Source organism: Micropterus dolomieu, linkage group LG21 (assembly GCF_021292245.1).
Source record: "Micropterus dolomieu isolate WLL.071019.BEF.003 ecotype Adirondacks linkage group LG21, ASM2129224v1, whole genome shotgun sequence".
NCBI classification, from domain to species: domain Eukaryota; kingdom Metazoa; phylum Chordata; class Actinopteri; order Centrarchiformes; family Centrarchidae; genus Micropterus; species Micropterus dolomieu.
In genome coordinates this window covers 24,986,991-25,006,168 of record NC_060170.1, presented here as the reverse complement: position 1 = coordinate 25,006,168, position 19,178 = coordinate 24,986,991, and the positions used below count along the sequence as shown (strand labels likewise).

The following is a 19,178-nucleotide window of genomic DNA, read 5'->3' as shown; positions in this document are numbered from 1 at the left end:
TTGCAGGCAATAAAAGTGTTGTGCGATGTGCTGAGATGCACAATGGTGTGCTGCAATGTGTCGAGACCAGCAGGTGGATTGAAACTGAGCCATAACTCATGCATTGCTTCACTTTGTTGTTGCTTATTTGTTTAATTCATGCAGGGCCCTTTTTTTTATTTTGCCAGAGCAGTGTGACTCAGTATATGTTGGCCTATGACCAGACCAATTAGTTTGATGTATGGTTGTTTCAGTGTTGTGTATATTCAGCAGAAGAAATAAATATGCATGCTTATGTTTCTCTCTCTTGCTCTCCTTATGCTTCTAAATTTTTGCCATGTGACAGCAAAATGCCAAGCCGCACCCTGTTTGTCATCCTGTACTGACGCTTGATGCTATGTAGAAGTATGTGATAAGTGAGATAGTTTTACTGTCACATGTAGGATAATAGCATTTTAAGCATTGAAAATGCACAAGGCAATGCTATCAATTATTTACATATTTTTACATTATCATATTTTTTAAGTTGCTTAGTTGTATACAAAACAGCATTAAACATTTGGCTTAATGTGGTACAGAGATTTAAAGGTATTTCTGTACAGTTTCCATTATGTGGAATGAACTTTAACATAACACAACACCCACTGTTTTATGCTTATAAAAGATCAGTGGGAGTGACTTATTTTGCAATACTACCCTTGATGTTCCATTACAATATGAGCAGTATTTTTTCACTGCACTGCTCATGTTCATGGGTAAAGCCTTCTTCTTAATGTCTACTTTAGATAGTTCACATACATTATTCGTTTGACATAATTAACATGATGGAAATATCTTACTTAGAAAAATTCTTTTTTCTGTTTTAAACATAATTGTAGAGGGAACCAGGTACATGTGAGGGAGCTATAGTATTTATTGTGTTGTCATGCATTTTAGGGTTTAGCTTAACTACGTTTTCAATTCCAACCGTGTCCAACAGTGTTGTATGCTTTTCTAAATAATGAAGCATAATTGTACGCTAAAATGTTAATAAAAGTAATAGTTTGTTTGTTTAAGGCTTAGCAGCCTTGTGCTGTAAATTGTTTGCAACAAATGAGAACCTATTAAAAATTAACCGAAATGGTCCTGTTTGGCTCTCAGAAGCTGCTGCGGCGTGCGATTTCTGTTTTGCTGAGGCAAGATTGTGGACTTGTTGTTCAATATTCTGTGAATAATTGAAACTGACTTTTTGCACCCAGTATCTTTATACAGTAAATCCTCTGACAGCAAATAAAAAATAAAAAGATGCTGACTAGATTGTGAAAATGTTGCATCTCTGACACTTTCTCACAAGCTAAGTTTCTTGTGAAATTAAATGTATCATTCTACTATTTTTCTCTCCTTTTCTTTCCTCTTTCAGGCGGACTTGCTTGTGCCTACCAAGGTCACAGGTATCATCACCCAGGGAGCTAAAGACTTTGGCCATGTCCAGTTTGTCGGCTCATACAAGCTGGCATACAGCAATGATGGAGAGCGGTGGAATATATATCAAGATGAGAAACAGGGGAAGGACAAGGTAAGGAACTTTCACAGCCCGTAATAACCATGATCCAACACAAGTCGCACAGGTTTAAGCCACATCTACACATATTACTGTAAACACAAACATATTAACTGACAAAACTGTTAATCAAATAAAATACATCCTTATTAACATGTATGCAAAGCATACATACAGACAAATGTAGTGAAATCATAAATGCGTGTCTGTGGGGACTGTGAGAACTGAAGTTTTTAATTATATATCACACCACGAAGGAAAGGTGCATTCTGGTTAGAGAGATACAGAGAACAGAACAAAGCAGACAAAGATACAAAGCAGCAAATGTCAAAAACTTTTAAGCATTAAATGTGAAAATGTCCATTTCTGGGACTGTCTGTTGTCTCCCTGTCTGTTCCTCCTTTCGACTTCCCTTTAGCATCTTCTTATCTTTGGTTCAAACTGAGCTTGCCTGGTCTGTCCTACTGCCTCTCTCTTATTTGGGATCAGATAAGAGCACGCTGTCAACCTGGCCTGGCCAGTGCGATGCTGAAAATCTTGTTTACGGCCCTTCAACAGAGTACACGTCCATTCCAATCGCCCACGACAACAGAGGCAGGGCTGCAGCAGCGTTTCTGCTGATATCAGGAGAGCTGCAGGCACAGGGTTACAGCTAAAGCTGAAGCCCCTTGTCTTTCAGATACTGGTGGCAAGAGAGGTAGTGTTTGCTTTTCTCTCTTGCTGTGTTATTGAAAGATAAGCCCTATGTCTTCTGCTTATTCATGTATTGGTGATGTGTTGACTATGGAAAATCAAGAAACTGAGCTCTGGTAGAATCCAAACATGCACATTAAACATAAAGCAAATACAGTAGAGGAACTTGAAATCACTCTGTTATACACTGAGATCATCATATATCTATATCTTCCTTCTGCTCTAATCTTGCAGTGCAGTCTTCATCTATATCTTGATCTCTGTATCTTGAACATAATTATATAATTTGGAAGATATTTTCTTGAATAATCAACAGTGAATATGTACGAAAGATCCAATGATACAAACTCAAAAGTTTGTGCAGATAATTCAAATTTGAGTGCTTCTAAGATATTCAGATGCAGATAGAATGTGTGAGGGGCTGAGGCGATAAGATTAAACAATCAAACAAACCAGTATCTAGTAAAAGTCCCATGTTAGAATGCGAATTGAAGACTTTTAGACTCTTATTTGGCATTGTATGCTATTAATAATTGAAGATAGAATGATTTAGATTTCGCTAGATTCAAGGATCATATTGCCTCACATTAATTCATTACTGCAGATTTGTTTCACATATTTAGAAATAATAATCCAATATAAAAAGCATTTCTGGATAGTTTTTTAATGATTTAAAATCATTTTTTCTTTAATTTTCTGTCACACTCGATTTCATAGTTCACCACAGATAAAACCATAAGCTATGATGTCTGTCTTTCTCATGAAAACTGATGCTGAGCAGTCTGTGGAGGTTATGTGGTTACTTCAACTGCCATTTCAAAATGGGATTTTCTTAAAGAAGGGATTTATTTTGCTTGGCTTGGTGTGATAGACCTACAGCTGAAATATGACAACACATTGTTATGGCAAATAACACCTTTCAATAGCCAGATATCAATTGATGCCCTTTTCCAGTGAAGCAGCCAATGCTTGGAAATATTTTTCCATTTCTGCAGTTCAAATTCCTTGCTTGAGAAATTTGTAATTTCAATACCCATGATGATCTTTAGATACAGGCCACTGCATGCTCACCATGATTTTCTCTCAAGCCATCTCAATACTGAGCACTGGATGACATGCGAAGGCCTAGCAAGCATCATCTAAGATAGCAAAGGGAAGGAGGTGAAAAATACTGGTTACATCAGGAATCATTTATGTTTATTATTTTTCTCAAAATAACACAGTGGAGAGCAGCACTTTTGTCACAAGCTATTTTTTCATATATCTATCTCTATCTTTTCCTGCATTGTTATTGCTGTATAATTTAGAGCAAAACCAGGGGTAGGCAGCCAATCTGAGTGTGTGCTCTGTATTAGAGGGCAGGCGTGTTTAGCAAGGCTTCTGAGAATGTCAATCAGTTTGTCCCTCGATGGAGCCAAGGGGCTGTTCAGATGTATGATTCTTCAAGGTGTTTTCCCCCTTCAGTCAGCTGAAGCAGCCATTAATGCTAGAGGACACATTTGGCTGTTGGACTCCCGAGGCTCCTACTGCCACATCACAATGCACAACTTGGCAGGGATATACTATGAACTTGTGTGTGTGTGTGTGTGTGTGTGTGTGTGTGTGTGTGTGTGTGTGTGTGTGGGTATCTGGTTTGGGCAGAGTGGTAGAGGCTTGTAAGTATTCTTCTCAGCTCCCCCCTCCAGCTCCTGTGTGGCAGAGGCTGCAGGCAGTTAGATCTAGATTGAGGAAGGAGGCTCAGTCAGAATACAGATGTTGTCAAAGCAGGGCACTGTGGTACACACAGTAGTATCCCTCTACAAAATCCATAGAGTGCCTTTTCTTACCACACAAATCCCAAATACCTGTGTACTGCACTTGTAACTGAGACAAGTAACAACATAGTCCATTGTTTAAACATAATTAAACTGGGATACATTCCATAATTATACATATCGGCTCAGCCGCATTCCCACCTGTACACACTTTGCACACCTGGGTCACTACTCTGCCCATTCCTGCACCGATGCTCCTTCCGGGGTGTCAATATTTACACAGTAAAAAAGTAATTGATTTATGTTTAATAGTGTTTCACTCAGGTGACTCTGGGTTAATTAGCCATTAGAGCCTTCAGTTCCCTCCAGGTCAGAGGGTAACTGAATGTTAAATAGCTGTGAATACAATCATCTTTAGACTACCAACTGATAGTCATGTTTTCTTTTTCTACAGTCTCGGAAAATATTTGCTGTGAGGTTTAATGCATATTGCCATCCTCTTAGAACAAGTAGTGTATTTCAGTTTGATTAAGTATAACTGTCTCTTCTAGGCTGGCAGGCTGCTCTTGACCTTTCAATGAAGACATGATTGAGCTTTCCTGGTATCCAGTGGCCTGGCTAAGGCCACATGAGGGCAGAGAGCAAAGAGAGCTGAGCGACCTGCTCCCTTGACCACTGCAGTATGTTTAAATAATGGAGTATGGGTAGTGTTGTATCTCTAGAGGCATACTCCCTTAGTAATGCGTACCCAAGACTCAAAAATCAATAGTTGGGAGTAGAGTTGTGGCTCCTGGGTCACTCTGAAGACACATACAGAGGAATGTGCCCTACATGTTAGGCTGTGCTGTCTAGGATTCTATAGCGACTGTTACCACTTTGGTGAACGGACAATCTGGCAGAGACTGGTTGGAAAGCGTGGGTTTAAGACATGAGTGGTGATTGCAGAATCTGCTTCAGGTCTGCTTCAGTCTGCCAAATGAGGTGAGTAGGAAGCCACAGGTGCCCTGATGAGGAGAGGGAGAACCAGGAGCGCCATACCCACACAACACACAGGAAAGACAGATGACAAAACAAAAACATAAGAGAGAGGGAATACAGACAGAGCACACTAGGACTGGGGAGGCAGCGAGCCAAACCATGACACTACATGCTTGTGTCTCAATTGTTGTGTGAGTGAGACATACTATTTCAGTTGCCAGTAGTTGGCAACTAGCACTAATACTATCAGCCGACTCCGCTACTATTTTTGTCAAGGAAGTCTGGTGGCTTTAAACAGAGTTATATAGAGGCTGTTTCTGGTTAAACAAAAAGGTCTACCTCTGTTGGGATCCTTTCCATAATTTTATTATCTGAGCCCGTCAGTGACAAAAACAAGCACTTTAGTGGACAGACTTTGACATGGGACAAAGGACAAGGATAATGTTGCAGCCTTGTTTACTGGAAACTGGACAATTTTAAAAAATGTTGTCCCCATAGATGCAAATAGGGGATAAATAGGGTCCAGGTTGAAAAATACAGAAGTTACCCTTTAATAATTCAATAATCATGGCTGATTGTTTGCAAATACATCATTCTGGCACATTTTTAGCAACAACAAAAAAAACTAAATAGTCAAAAGTGAATCCACAGAAACCGTCTAGAAGCTGTTTGGCATATTTACATGTTGGTATCTTGACAATTAATTTGACTTAAAAAAAAATCACCGGATGGTAACAATTTAAGAATCCAAAAATTCATGGAACAAATTACAAATTTTGGAAAGGGCATCCATCAAGGCACTGTGTTTGGCCATCTTCAAATAAATAATTAGATAAATAAATACATTTAAATGTTAAAGTTTTTGATTTCCTTCGATTATGTCTTTACATGGCACACTTGTGAAGCTTGCACCCCTTTGCTTATCATGGCAGCAAAGACTCTTTAAAGCACTGTGGGAAATGCCAGAAGATGGCAAATTGTCTTACAGCTTTTATAGAGTTTGACTAAAGCTAATGGCTTACATCCATTCTTTACAGTAGAGTACTACTGGTTGAGATATGTGAAATTGCTTATGTCAAGTGTAGTGAGTTAAAATGACATACAGTATTTTGTACTCACTTTCTTTCTGCCCCTGAATTATTTTATACACTTAAAGTTGTTTGCCAATATGTTGCTTTGTGTTACTTTCATCACCGTGCTCATCCCTTTTCATTTTTTTTCCTAGGATTACAGTGTTTTTCCTTTTATTGTGATTCTTCACATATCCTGTTCCAGACAGTTCCAGTTTATTTTAGAGACATTGCCCCTGACACTGTTCAGCTCCCCAGACAGTCTAGGAGAGATTCCTGTCATATTTCAATCAGCTGCTGCTTTTATAGCCTTTCTGTCCTGCCTATTATATTATGCTATCATGTGCCCTGGTTGTCATATTACAGTTGTGGCAACAGTCCTGGAAATGACACATTTCTCGCTTCCCAAAGTGAAATGTTGCCATCCTAAAATACAATAAAAAGTGAAACGAACAGGTCAATACAGAATTGTTTAGAAACTGGTACAATGTTGTGGTCTTTGCTGGGTTTCAAAGGTGTACTCCAGGTTTTTTATATTAATATATGTAATCAGGATGCAATTGGGAAACCGTTAGTGCCACTTTACTGCGTTCGGGAATCTATTCTGCTCTTATACAAACAGCAGATTTGGTTTCTAAACTCTTAGACATAAATTGTAATTCAGAGATGGGTTAAAACTAGGTTTCCTAAAAGTGAGTAAACAATGGATCATACCATAAACTTAACACCGACTGAGATAATAAAAAGAAAAGACACAAACTGTTTTCCAGGCTCCGAGAAAGTTTGACAAATATTAAATCATCTTGATTTAACAATGTGCAGCAAAGACAGTAATAACCCATTGTCTGCCATTCAAGGTTTCCTGTCAACAGTTTTACAGATGCTTCTTTTATAACAGTGGCCTAAAAGCACAATGGTTTCTGGTCCATAGCGGATTTACTTTTTGCAATAATATGTTTAGCCACTGCAGACCCTGCAACAGAGTATCCTGCTCAATTAAAATGTTACCATTGTTAGATTCAAGTGTAGAAAAAAAGGATATTTCATTGTTTCTTAAGCACTATAATGTGGATTTAAGTTTATATAAAGAAGTAGTGAACATATAGAAACAACAGAGAGGGCAGAGTGCCATGTGATGAAGAGTTGTTTGCTTGTCTGCAAGATGTAAACCAAATATGACTACAGTCTAAGCTTTGTGCAGATGAAAAAGACAGGGAGAGAATTTTTTTCACTGCAGGAGGAAAATGATGAAAAAGAATGTAGGATGAAAAGGTGGCCTGTGCTTGTTTGTATTAGACATGTGAAATAAGGAAAGTAATGAAAGTGTACACCTGTCACATGATTTCAGGTGTAGTCTGCAGTGTGAGTAACTCGCAAAAGTACTGAAACGACAGAATAAAACAATTTCATGAAAGCAGTCATATTAATAGAAGCACACACACATTCTAGGAAGAGGTTTGATATCTTGTCACATCATCATATATTGATCGGGGGACAGTTACATCTTATATGTCCAGCTGCTACTGTACAGCCAAAAGGTCCAAGGGAGTATCTTATATTTGTAAACCATATGTTTCATGCTACAGCTTCAGTAGAATCTGAGCGACTTATACAATTATATTCTTTATCGAGATTCATTTTAGAGAAGTTTTAGAATGATTAAAGTGGCATTAGATTCAAATGGAATTTCCAGTTATAATGTTTTGAGTTTTCACGAGCATCAACATCAAGCATAAGTGGCTTAATAAACACTTATTAGAGCATTTTAACATGATATCTAGAGAAGCTATTATATACTTGAGAAGAATGCCCATGAGTGTGCAGAACATGAGCGTCAGTGGTGTTGTAGGAATCATTTGAATACACTGCAGAGTCAAGTAAACAGTTGCATGCTTGATAAAGAGTAAGGTATATAGACTATGGATGGAAATGTTATGACAGACAAAAGGAAGAAACATTGTCTGTGGTAGCAACTGCAATGGCTTGTTTGTTCACGCTTCTTTAAAAAGTTAATTGTCACATTTAGTTTTATAGAAGGGTTTTAAGGGTTAAATTAAAAAGTTCATATTCTCACATGTTCCATTATATACGTGACTCAGTCATATTTTCTGTAATATCTTGTGACGTACAGTAAAGCCACTCTTAGGTTTATTATGATGTTGGATGACATATGGATTCAAAGTGGTAGGTTCAGTCTTAACTATTATTAGCCTGGAGCTCACGGGGCTTGTTTGCATTGAATATAAAATGTTCTTTTTGACTAGACAGTTATTATTCTCATGTTGCCAGTCGAATGACAAAGTACTTCATTTCCCAAGTGACGTGTTTCCATAAGTATTTTTTTCTTATGTCAGTCCATCCTTTCAGTTGGCAGTATACTTAACCTGGCACATCCGAGATCAGAAATAGTATCAAATATGGCTTAAGAAGATTATATTTCTCCACTTCACCAAGCACAGAGGCGGTGGTAACCTAATATCTCTACCAGTGTCAGGTATAGCACAGTGTTGATTTTTTTTCCTATATTTTGTCCAACTGCACAAAGTCTTAAAAATTTTATTTAAATCCCTCGTGTGATTTTTGATTGGTGCAGGGCAAGTGATTTTAGCACTTGTAGTAATGAAACCTTCAAGACCATGTTTTAACTGTCTAAATGCAAACCAGCTCTATGATTATTTGAAAGAGACGAAAAGGTCAACCTCTTTCTCCAGCACCTGCTTGGATCTGGCCCACTGATTTTCCATTCCACACAACAGTGAATCCCATCACATCCCAATTACACTGGCATAATCATGACTGTTTAATTGAAATGATCATATCCTTCAATGAAGCCGTCCCTGTAGACACATTTCTTCCTAATATACTTCATTCTACTGTCTATTAAACGCACGCCAACACAAAGCTTCTGATAATCAACAATAGAGCACATGTCCCAGTATGACAATTAGCTTGTTTGTAGTTGGTAGTTAGTTAACCCTTGTCCCAAGGCTCATCTAAAGGCTCTTAAATGTCATTGCACTGGTATAAAAGTGGTGTGTACACCAAAATCTCTCTCTTGACAACTTAAATGTTTATGTTAAAGTAGATTCAACTAGATTTTCAGTACTTACACTGAAGAATACGCCAGCGATTATATCATGGCAATTTAGGTGTGTTGATCCAGAATGCACATTGGTCCATAGCACAATATGTTCTAGTTTTACAGATCCAATACTGGAGGAACAGGGCTTTTCTTTTATAGCAGCATTTCTGGCAGCCACCAAAGCCTTTGTTTTATTTCCAAGGTGAAAAAACTTACAACAAAATTGAAAACCAACAAGCATAAGGTGCATGTTAATAACACTACTCAGTAAGCGGGAGAAACAACAGTAGATGTCTGTTACTAATTGCGAAGGTGGGAATTCCAGCTGTGGCACTCTAACAACGCAACACAACAATTTTCCACAGGGGGATACTGTTGGTGTGCTCATATGTGTGGTGCATAAAAGAAAACAACCAAGAATAGGGGTGGGTTCAGAGAACCTGCTGTTATTGGCAGTGTTTGAATTGGAGCTCTGATTGGCTGCACTTCATTCAGTTCCTGCTCAGGCATGAGGCCTTCAAGGTAACAGTCTGGAGACATCAGGGAAGAGATGCACAGGGAATGTTCTGAACCTGCCTCTTAGTAAAATAATTTCTTTGGTTTTTCACTGAAAATATTTTTCCACACCATGTTCACTTTGATTACCATTTTTCTAGGCTTAAAAGCCCTCGCATATTGATGCGCCATTAAAACTCAGTTTTCGGATGAATGTTTTTTCTTAGATTTTTATGAGAGAAAAAAACACAGTCAAGCAGACAAAAACTTGACTGTTGTTTCTGGGTATGTGGAAATAATAAATTGCAAAAATAATAATTCCTCCATGCTGCTGTTTGTTTTAATAGGTATTCCAGGGGAACTTTGACAACGACACCCACAGAAAGAACGTGATAGATCCACCCATCTACGCTCGGCTCATCCGGATTCTTCCCTGGTCATGGTACGGCAGGATCACTTTGCGTGTAGAAATACTCGGATGCACAGAGGAAGAGTGAAGTCCATTCCTCCATCTTTCTTGCCCCTGTCCCTTGGCATACTGGATTATCTCACCCAGTATTTCAAAAATAAACTGTGCAACCTGTAAAAAGAAATCAATTTCCAAGGGATTTTTCAAGAATACGTGTTTGGTTGTGGTGGGTTGCTGTTTGTTCTTTTGTACAATGATTTCAAACCTGCCCCTGCCCCTGATTTGTCTTTTTAGTTTCCTCTTCAAGGCGTGATCTTTGTCTTTTTATTCTTCTCAAGATTTACCATCCTGTTTGGAATGAACTTCTGTAATATATATTGGAGGGGTGGGGTGGGGATGGAGTCGGAAGGGGGGGTCTTGCTGTGGTTTTAACTTGTTGCCATGGAAGTATTGTACAGTGTCACTTTTTAACAAAGATGTGAAATCTGTCTGCCGTGCTTCATCGGACATGATTAACCAACTTCATAACATCACTAAACCATCTAAAATACCATGTAGATTTCACACGTTATAACATTATCAGATATATTTTTACTTTGATTACTACACTTCCTCAAGCCATCCTTTTACCCTAATGGACACGGACATTACTACATCAATCAAAACACTATTAATGCTCTTGTATTATATGTAAAAGACTAAGAAATTGCATGGTGCGTGAATTATAGATGTATATTATGACAAATCATTTAAAACCTCCAGCCCTGAGAGCAATGGCTTTGATTTAGGGACCTATTTTTATGTGCATTTTTAAATAGTTCTGAAACATTACAGCACACTGCAAAAGCTTTCTGAAAAATACTGATATGTTAAACGTTCTACTGCAGCACTGACACTGAGGCTTACAGTATAGGCTGTCTCTAGTTGAAATGTCTTAATAAGGAGTTTCCTTTTTTTTTAAATCTATTTCATCATCGCTACACCTTTTCTAAGATATTTGGAATTATTGTTTGTGCTCGTTCTTTTTTGATATTTATTTAGATGTTATTTGTCTCAGCTGTCAGATTCATAAAATCTGTCTTTAATGTCTTTGTGTTGTCTTGGAGATCTAAGTTGAATCAATTAAAAAAGCTCAGGATAGATGTCGTTCATATTAACCCACAAAAGAATAACTTTTGGCCACCTATTTAAAGATAACTCTGTTTATTATTTAAAGAAAATGTCAAATGAGTGAGAGCAGTTATTTAAATCATGTCCATATATGCATGATTTAAATATAGTACTTTATTTCCTTTAATCCCTTTGATATGGTAAATTAGAAATGCTAATTAAGTTCTTTATTTTTTAAAACAGAGCAAATGTCCAGGATTAATAATATATTAATTGTCATTATCTCAAATCTACAATGATATTGAGCCGTGGTACCAGTACAGAGCTCTAAATGAAATATGGGCCGTATCTTTGTGTCAGGGGATCTGATCTTTATTATCGTACTGGATGAGAAATTATATATTAATTGATTATAAAGTACTTGTGGGTATTTCCACATGACATGACAGCAGCGCTCTCCATGTTCAGATAGTTTCAGGGTGCTAAAAATATTTAGACACATTAAGGTTAAATGGATAAAGATGCCAATCACATCAAAACATTCAGTTTATGCAATTTTCTGTTTATGGGTTCTGCTGTTGGCTGCAAATGAACATCAGTGCTTGGCTGGTTAGATAAATGGAGGCAAACAAGTACCTGAGGTATCACAGCAGTGTGAAACCTTGCAGCCCATTCTACACAGCTTAAAAATAGGCTTGGATTACTCCAGTGGTTTCCACTCTTCACTAGTTTTCTCAAAGCTCTCGAGTGCTAGAATAAGAGCTGAAGGAAGACATGTCTACTTTTATGCTTCATGTTTCACTTGAGACGTGTCAGCTTTCAGTCACTTACCTGCTTACCTTACAATTAACCAAGTCATTTCATATTGTAGAAATACAATGTATTTGTTCTGAGACTGCGGCCCAGCCTGAAAGAGAAAGTAAGGCATTGCCTAAGACAGAGGGCACTGTTATTTCCATCACGTTATATACAGAACCAGTCAAAAGTTTGTGTCCAATCGTTTGACTGGTTCTGTATATTGTGAATAAAACTGCATTGGAATCATTCAGTTTTGGATGTATACACCCAAAATTATGAAAAAACTAAGTGACAAAAAACAATGTGTTATCATCCTAACATTTTGGAGCTTTGTTGTTGCCAGGGCATTTTCAACTATCATGCTATCAACATGGATGTTATTATAGTTTACAAGTAACCATACGAAGTCTGAAAACAAAACAAAAACATTTTATCTGGATAATTTGTTTAGCCGACTGTGTTCTGATTTGGCAATATATGATATAGTATACTATAATTGCCCAGATTTGTTTTAAGATAGGGATTTCTTGGGGAGGTCTTGGAAATTCTGTTATGTTGCTAAACCTGACCCTTCAATGTACGTTACACTCAAAGACTTTGCTGTAGATGAACAATGTGAAATGTGAGAATTGTTAGTGGTGCGTCATTCTTTCATGGACACAGGATAAGCATAAACAGATTACTTCTCACAGATTATTTCTCTTGAACATGTTCCATTTTGACTTAAATTGTTTATTGCCAAATTGCTATATCTTGGCCAGCATCTGCTCTGATTGATCTTTGTAGTCAGCTTCCTGTCAGCAGGCCTGCTACAAAGCTGTGAGGAAGTGTGCATGATGTATGAGTTTGAACAGTACAGTATACCAAACATGTCCAGAGGCACATTATGTTCTTGCATATCATAAAGATCTAATAGCCTTTACTTTGTATTCACCTTTGATTGTCTTGTGCATTGTAAAACGTCATCTCGCAGGTTCAAAAAGGGAGCATATTGAAAACTCATCCTGTATTTCTGTGTCAGCTGTTCACATATCATGTCTTACCTCCTCAGTCTGAGTGTCAATCATTATCTAGAAAATGTACCTATTATAATGGTGGTTACGTTCGAGCCTGCAGAGGAGGGTGAGAAACTGTGTACAGTCCAAAAAAGATGTTGCTTCAAACAAAAGCTCTTTCAGTTTGACAAATAAAAACATATCTGTGAAAATGACATGGTGGCAATGTTTTCTTTAAATGTCTGCACTGGGTTGCACCACTTTTGTGTAAGTTCTCACCTAAGCTATTTAGTTATCTCCATGGTACAACTTCTTTTATTTTAGCAATGCATAAATCAATACTTAGTAATAATTTTAATTATAACTACACAGCGTTTTAACTTACCCACAGCAGGCTGCTTGTCTCTTATTCTGTTCATTCTTTCAGTATGAAACATTATACATTATCCCATCTTCCTTATTGTCAATTGGTCAAGTCCCCTCTTAGCACTCATCTGGTGAGCTGAGAGGTCCACCTACAGTAGCCTGAGGCGGAAGTGTCAGGCGTTCAAACAGCCCACGTGTGTTGCAAGGGAAGTTATTGAAATAAACTTTTGTTTAGTCTATTTTTTTTTTTCGTGTAGCATAATGTTTCTTTTGCTTTTTACTGCCTTTTACTATTGTTATAAAGTTGCAGTAGTGGCCATTAATTTTACACTTCTCTTCATAGCCACAACCAAACTCACTGAATACTATCCCCATGCCATTCACCACAAAAACACACAACCCAGTTTTTCAATACTGGCACATTCTGGCTGTGCACATGTGGCTTTATTCCTAGAATAAATGGTACAGAGGGTACATAGACTGAAAGCTTACTTGCCAACTGAGTATGTGTTAGTTTGTGACTTGAGGAAAATTAATAAATGGTAAGTCTAAAGTGTGAGCTGACCAGTTTCTCTGCAACACACATGCAAAATGACTCAATATGATGTTCTTCAGAGTTGCTGTATTCCGAGGCTACAGGCCCTTTTTGTCAGATGAACACTATTAGATATTATTTGACTTGCTGATCAACTTTATTGACTAAAGGCATCTCATCAACAGAGTAGTTTGACATTTTGGGTAATGCGCCGATTTGTTTTCTTGCCTAATAACAACAATTCTTGGTTTTAAAGAGGGGTTATATGCAGGACATTTTCTTGGCTTGGACCAGTTGCCAAGCAGCCAGTAGAGACTCCAGGAAGTTACTAGTGCCCATGCTAAGCTAAGTTGCAGCTACATATTTCCTGTCCAGACTTGTCAAACTATTCCTTTAAATTACAAGTGAGGTTGGATGCTTACTCTTATTTTTATCAAGTGTCAGTGTTATGTGGTAATAATCAGACCATAAGTAGATTTATAACGTAGCTTTGTATTTTAATTAATCAAATATCTTCTCGTTAAAGAGTCTGTTGGCTTTGCACTGCTTGGCCCTCTGCTCTATCAAGCTTGGTTCAGTGTCAACATGGTTTTACCACATTAAGCTGATGTCATTGATTTCCTTTGTCCTGCCATTGCGAGTTTCTGTGTCTCTCAGGTGTGTCCTCACAGTTGTGGCAGGGGATCAAAGTGTGAGTTGCAAGGCCAACACAGCAGTGGAAGCTGAAATGTCCAGTAATGATTCTGTTATCGAAGTGTCAGTTCTGGGGGAGGTAATTGCCTCGTAACTCAGGTGAGAAGCCACTTGGCAATTAAGAGCTGATTAGAAAACAATCAGTTTAGTCTGGTTGTCCTTTCCATTAAAGCTTGATCAGTAAGGAATCCACATTCAAAGTGAGAGTGACCACTTTTTGGTCGTCTTTGAGGAAGATTGTTCCCTCTTTAAATGGATGTTGCATTTTACCTGCATCAGATCAATGCAGAACACAAAGCGTTTCCACATTGATTTTCTTTCTAGCAAAGGACTCAACACTGTGAATGCAACTCATTTTGTCTGCTTAAATATATTGCATGTGTCACTTCATTGGAACATAATGTTTGCACAGTCCACTAGTCCACTGTACGCTCGTTTTCTCCACCTGCTCCACCTGCAATGATATCAATTATAACATAAAACAAAATTTTATTGTTTTTGTTATTCTTAGATTTGACTGTTAATACAGCTTGCTGGACAGAACTGATATGAAATATTGTATTCAAAGCCATTACATTGCAATTGTTAGTATTGGATGTGCAATGGCTTTCATTGCTATAGCACAGCACAAATGTACTTACACATTAATTTTATATATATAATAAAATAATACCAATACTTGTAATATTGTGAATACATTCTGCTGTCTCTCGCTGCACACATGCTAAAACAGCTTCTTTTTGATCTGATTCATCCCTTTTATTTCCACATCATAACTCATTTCTAACGTCTTGTTTTCTCACTTCCCACTTTTGTACTCCCAGCACCCCACTAACTTTCTGTCTGTGTATCTACAACAATTCTTGGTTTCTTCATCTTGTTCGAAAGAAGCTGTTGTTTTTATGCAAGAAGCACTCGTAATAGGCGTATCGCGTAATAGAGCAGCCCCACATTGTTTGCCATCTAAATTCCAACATCTCTGTAACTGTTTGGACTTGTCTCTGTATCTTGACCTTTTTATTCCCTTTCCAATTTCACTTCTTTTATCTTTTCTCGTGCAACGAGCATAATTCTATTACTGAGATCAAAAGGCAAATCATATTTATTCTGGTGACCCACTGATTAAATTTAGCTTTGTAAACTGATGAAGTCGGTAGATTAAAGCATCACAGCACTGTGTAAACCTGAGGTGGGAGAAGGCTAAGGCACATTCATTTATAGACTAGTTCATTAAGAGGAAGAAAAGTAGTGGTTTGACAGTGCTACATTTTTTATGTAGCAAATTGTCAAAACATATGTATGAGTGATATAAAGTGACATAATCAATTGATGTATTTAAAAGATATATAGATATGTGATAATGACACTAAATCTTAACCAGAATCAAATGTAAGTAGTGTTAATAGAGTAGTGGTACGTCACTTAAAAAGCACTTCCCTAAGACCAAGAGAGGAAACTGAAGTAAATTATTGCACAGTAGCATCATATAACTTAATAATATCAAATATTTACTTTCAAACACTTTCATTTTTTTTCAGCTTCAGGAGCGATGTTGCATAGCCGGAGATATGTTAAGAGTAGCATATATTGATTCAGAAAGGTTATTTTTTTAAAGGCCAGACTAAAAGAGTGAGTAATAAAACGTTCACAGAGAGTGCAATGTAGTCTGGAGTCTCCGTTGACTTCCTGTTTTATAAGATGTGCAAATAGCTATTTGTAGAAATGCGGAAATTAGAAGTCTTGTTCCCATCAGGAGCGTGTCCACCCCTCTGCTTTAAAATGTTACTTTATCAAGTGAGCAGACATGACAGGGCTTGGATCACATGAAATGCTCTTCTGCTGTTCCCATGTGTAACTCACTGACAGGGCCGTAACAGGATTGGCAGAGGAGACCGAATAAAAGGGAAGTGTAACCAGAGCTGCCTCCTACAGTACAGAAAAAGCTTAGGTGTAAAATTATTTAGAAAATGTTCACATTTGTGAAAGGATTTCTACATTTCTGTCTTTTATTAAAGGTGCTTTAGGTATGTTTTGATAACTAAGTGTTAAATAGCTCTACATTCTGACAGCTATCACTGAAATAGAGTGTTTGATAAGTAAAAGGGGTCTCCGAGTGTGCAGGAAACAGAAACTACATGTTCTGGTATACTGTTCCCACTTCATCCATTCAGGAGAGAAAGCTCTACAAAGAGGTGAACATCTTGGTGCGCATTCATGGGCAGGCAGCAGAGGAGCTACAGTGTGACTGACTATGGCTGCACAATCCTAAAAATATGGGAAGAATGTCTTATTTTAATATGCTGATTTTAACACAGGAAGAGTAGAAACTGAACCAATAAAACATAAAGATGTCTGGTTTTGTGTAATAGCTAATGAAATGAAATGTGAATAAACATTTACATAAAAATATAATTGATCATAGATGCAAAATGTAAATCGGCATGCTAAATCTTATAAAAAATCTTATATCTCTGGGGGGAGAAAGCAAAGACACATTTGATACAATGGTGATAGAAAATATTCTGTTGTACGCTGAAATGTGTTGACACTGACATGTGTTGATCTTCATTTTATTCATGAATATGCTGTAAATATACATACACATGTGCGTACATAAGCAAATGCCCGCGAGCTCCTGGGAGCTCCTCACAAGCTGCGACGACCGAATACGTCAGAGAATGCCCAGTGCACACAAAAGAATTGACCTGCGTCTCCCTCTCCCCCTCCAAAGCAACTTCTTCCCTGCCCCTCTGAACCACCAGGTAAATCTGTAATGCTGGGGTTGATGCTATAGATTATTGATAGGAATTAAGAAGTGTTAGGTCATGAGGCTCTCACTTCAATACAACCATGATATGGAATCGTAAAGTTGCTTCCCAATAACATCTGAGCTGCTGAATAGTGCAATAAGGTGATTTCACGTATGGTCAATACGAAAGTTTTATCTTGTGTTTACACAAGTTATTACAGCTTGCCAAGATAATCATTCACTGCATCATATGGTATAAAATGGTCCTCATTTCATACATAAATGGTCTTTCACTGTTTTGAAGGCTTCCATCATTCATTCATTAATTTTTCGTCATTGTATTCATATTGCATTTACTTGCTAATTTGTATGTATATTAATTGTTAGTTGTGTGCAGTTAGTAGTTTAATAAACATTTAATTTACTAAGAAATTGTTTATTATATGGTTTGTGTGCATGAAGTATTACCATCAAGAACTTAGTAGTAACCTGAGACAGAATGAGTAATTGGCTATCATTTTCCCTTTTCTAAGGGAGTCTTCCCAAGGTGAATTTAATGTGAGTTAAATTCTGTTATTTTGTATAAATATTGATTATTTCTGATAACCAAAGAACATCTCTCAACTTCAATTCTTTTTTATCAATTATGAATTATCATAATGTCATATTTAATTATGATTGAATGTATTAATGCTACAACTTGACACCCTTCAAGCTCGGGGGAAATCAACTCTCGCGCCCAACAGCATTGTCGAGGAGAACTTGCCTTAGGTGAAACTGAATAAGTGAATATGTCTTCACCCCAAACAGACCAGAAAATGTATTAGACACTACTGGAGATGTTCCTACATGAAATGAAGAGACTTTATTTGGGGTTAATGTCGAGTCATTTTCACACATATCTGTCTGTACAAAGTTAAAGTTAAAAAGATCCCAATTTGCCCAAATCTGCAAGAACAGTTTAAATATTGACTGCTCTCTGTGTGTTTTAAAAGAACAATCCCTGCCACAGCAGCAACACTGAGTTCCTACTTCATTTACCAAACCCCCAGCCATAGCAGAATACACTGAAAAAGCCATATTTTAACAAAAAAAAGTGTTCTCCAAAGATGCAGTGTGTAAGTTTTAGTGGCATCTGGTGGTGAGGGTTGCGAATTGCAACCAGTGGCTCACGTTGCATTCATGTGCACCTCGGATGGTCCCATTTCCCAAGTTGTGAAGTCATTGTTCCGACTTCAGTGTGTGTTCATGTGCTCTTAAGTCAGACTATGGGATAAACATAGAAGCTACCACAAAGATGTGTTGGATTAGCATTATCAGCTCATTTAAACAACACGCAGACATAACTCTACATGGAAAGCAAATTGACCGTTATAACCATATTACAAATTACATGTTAGCAAAATATGTTTATGCAATACACGCCAATATGAATCAAAGTTCTGTATACTTCTTTATGACATATACATACTTTATTTCTCTTTTTGCAATAAAGATTGGAGGAGGAAAAAAGATTCTGATTAACAAACCACATGAATGCACCTCTCACCCCTCCCTTTCTAAGTGCCCAGGAGAAGCTATGGTGGCATAATACATGTGGGCCTCCATCTATCCAAATTTCTCTTGTTTTCTTGCTTCTAATAACCCAGTACTACTAGTACTACTAATGTTACTTGTTCTTCCTCGTCTTCCTTCTTCTTACCTGTTTGGTGGTGGTGATGGCGCATAGATAAGATGCTTGCCTTTGGTGTGGGAGACCTGGGTTCAATTCCCATAGTGAGACATCCACCATTGTGTCCCTGAGCAAGACACTTAACTCCTAGTTGCTCCAGAGGTGTGCAACCTCTGACATGTATAGCAATTAAGTAAGTCGCTTTGGATAAAAGCATCAACTAAATAAATGAATAAATTTAACATAGTGATGAAATGTGC

General features: G+C 37.5%; 1 protein-coding gene across 2 annotated transcripts in view; it reads left to right on the top strand.

Annotated features, from left to right (window-relative positions):
* Positions 1-13,118, top strand: part of LOC123960406 (EGF-like repeat and discoidin I-like domain-containing protein 3) — a 124,005-nt gene extending 110,887 nt beyond the window's left edge. For both annotated transcript variants that reach the window (XM_046035111.1, XM_046035110.1), the window contains exons 9-10: positions 1,379-1,534; positions 9,939-13,118. In XM_046035111.1, the coding sequence (XP_045891067.1) occupies positions 1,379-1,534; positions 9,939-10,088 (306 nt within the window). In that variant the 3' untranslated portion in view covers positions 10,089-13,118. The remainder of the gene's footprint in view (positions 1-1,378; positions 1,535-9,938) is intronic.
* Positions 13,119-19,178: the final 6,060 nt, after the last annotated feature.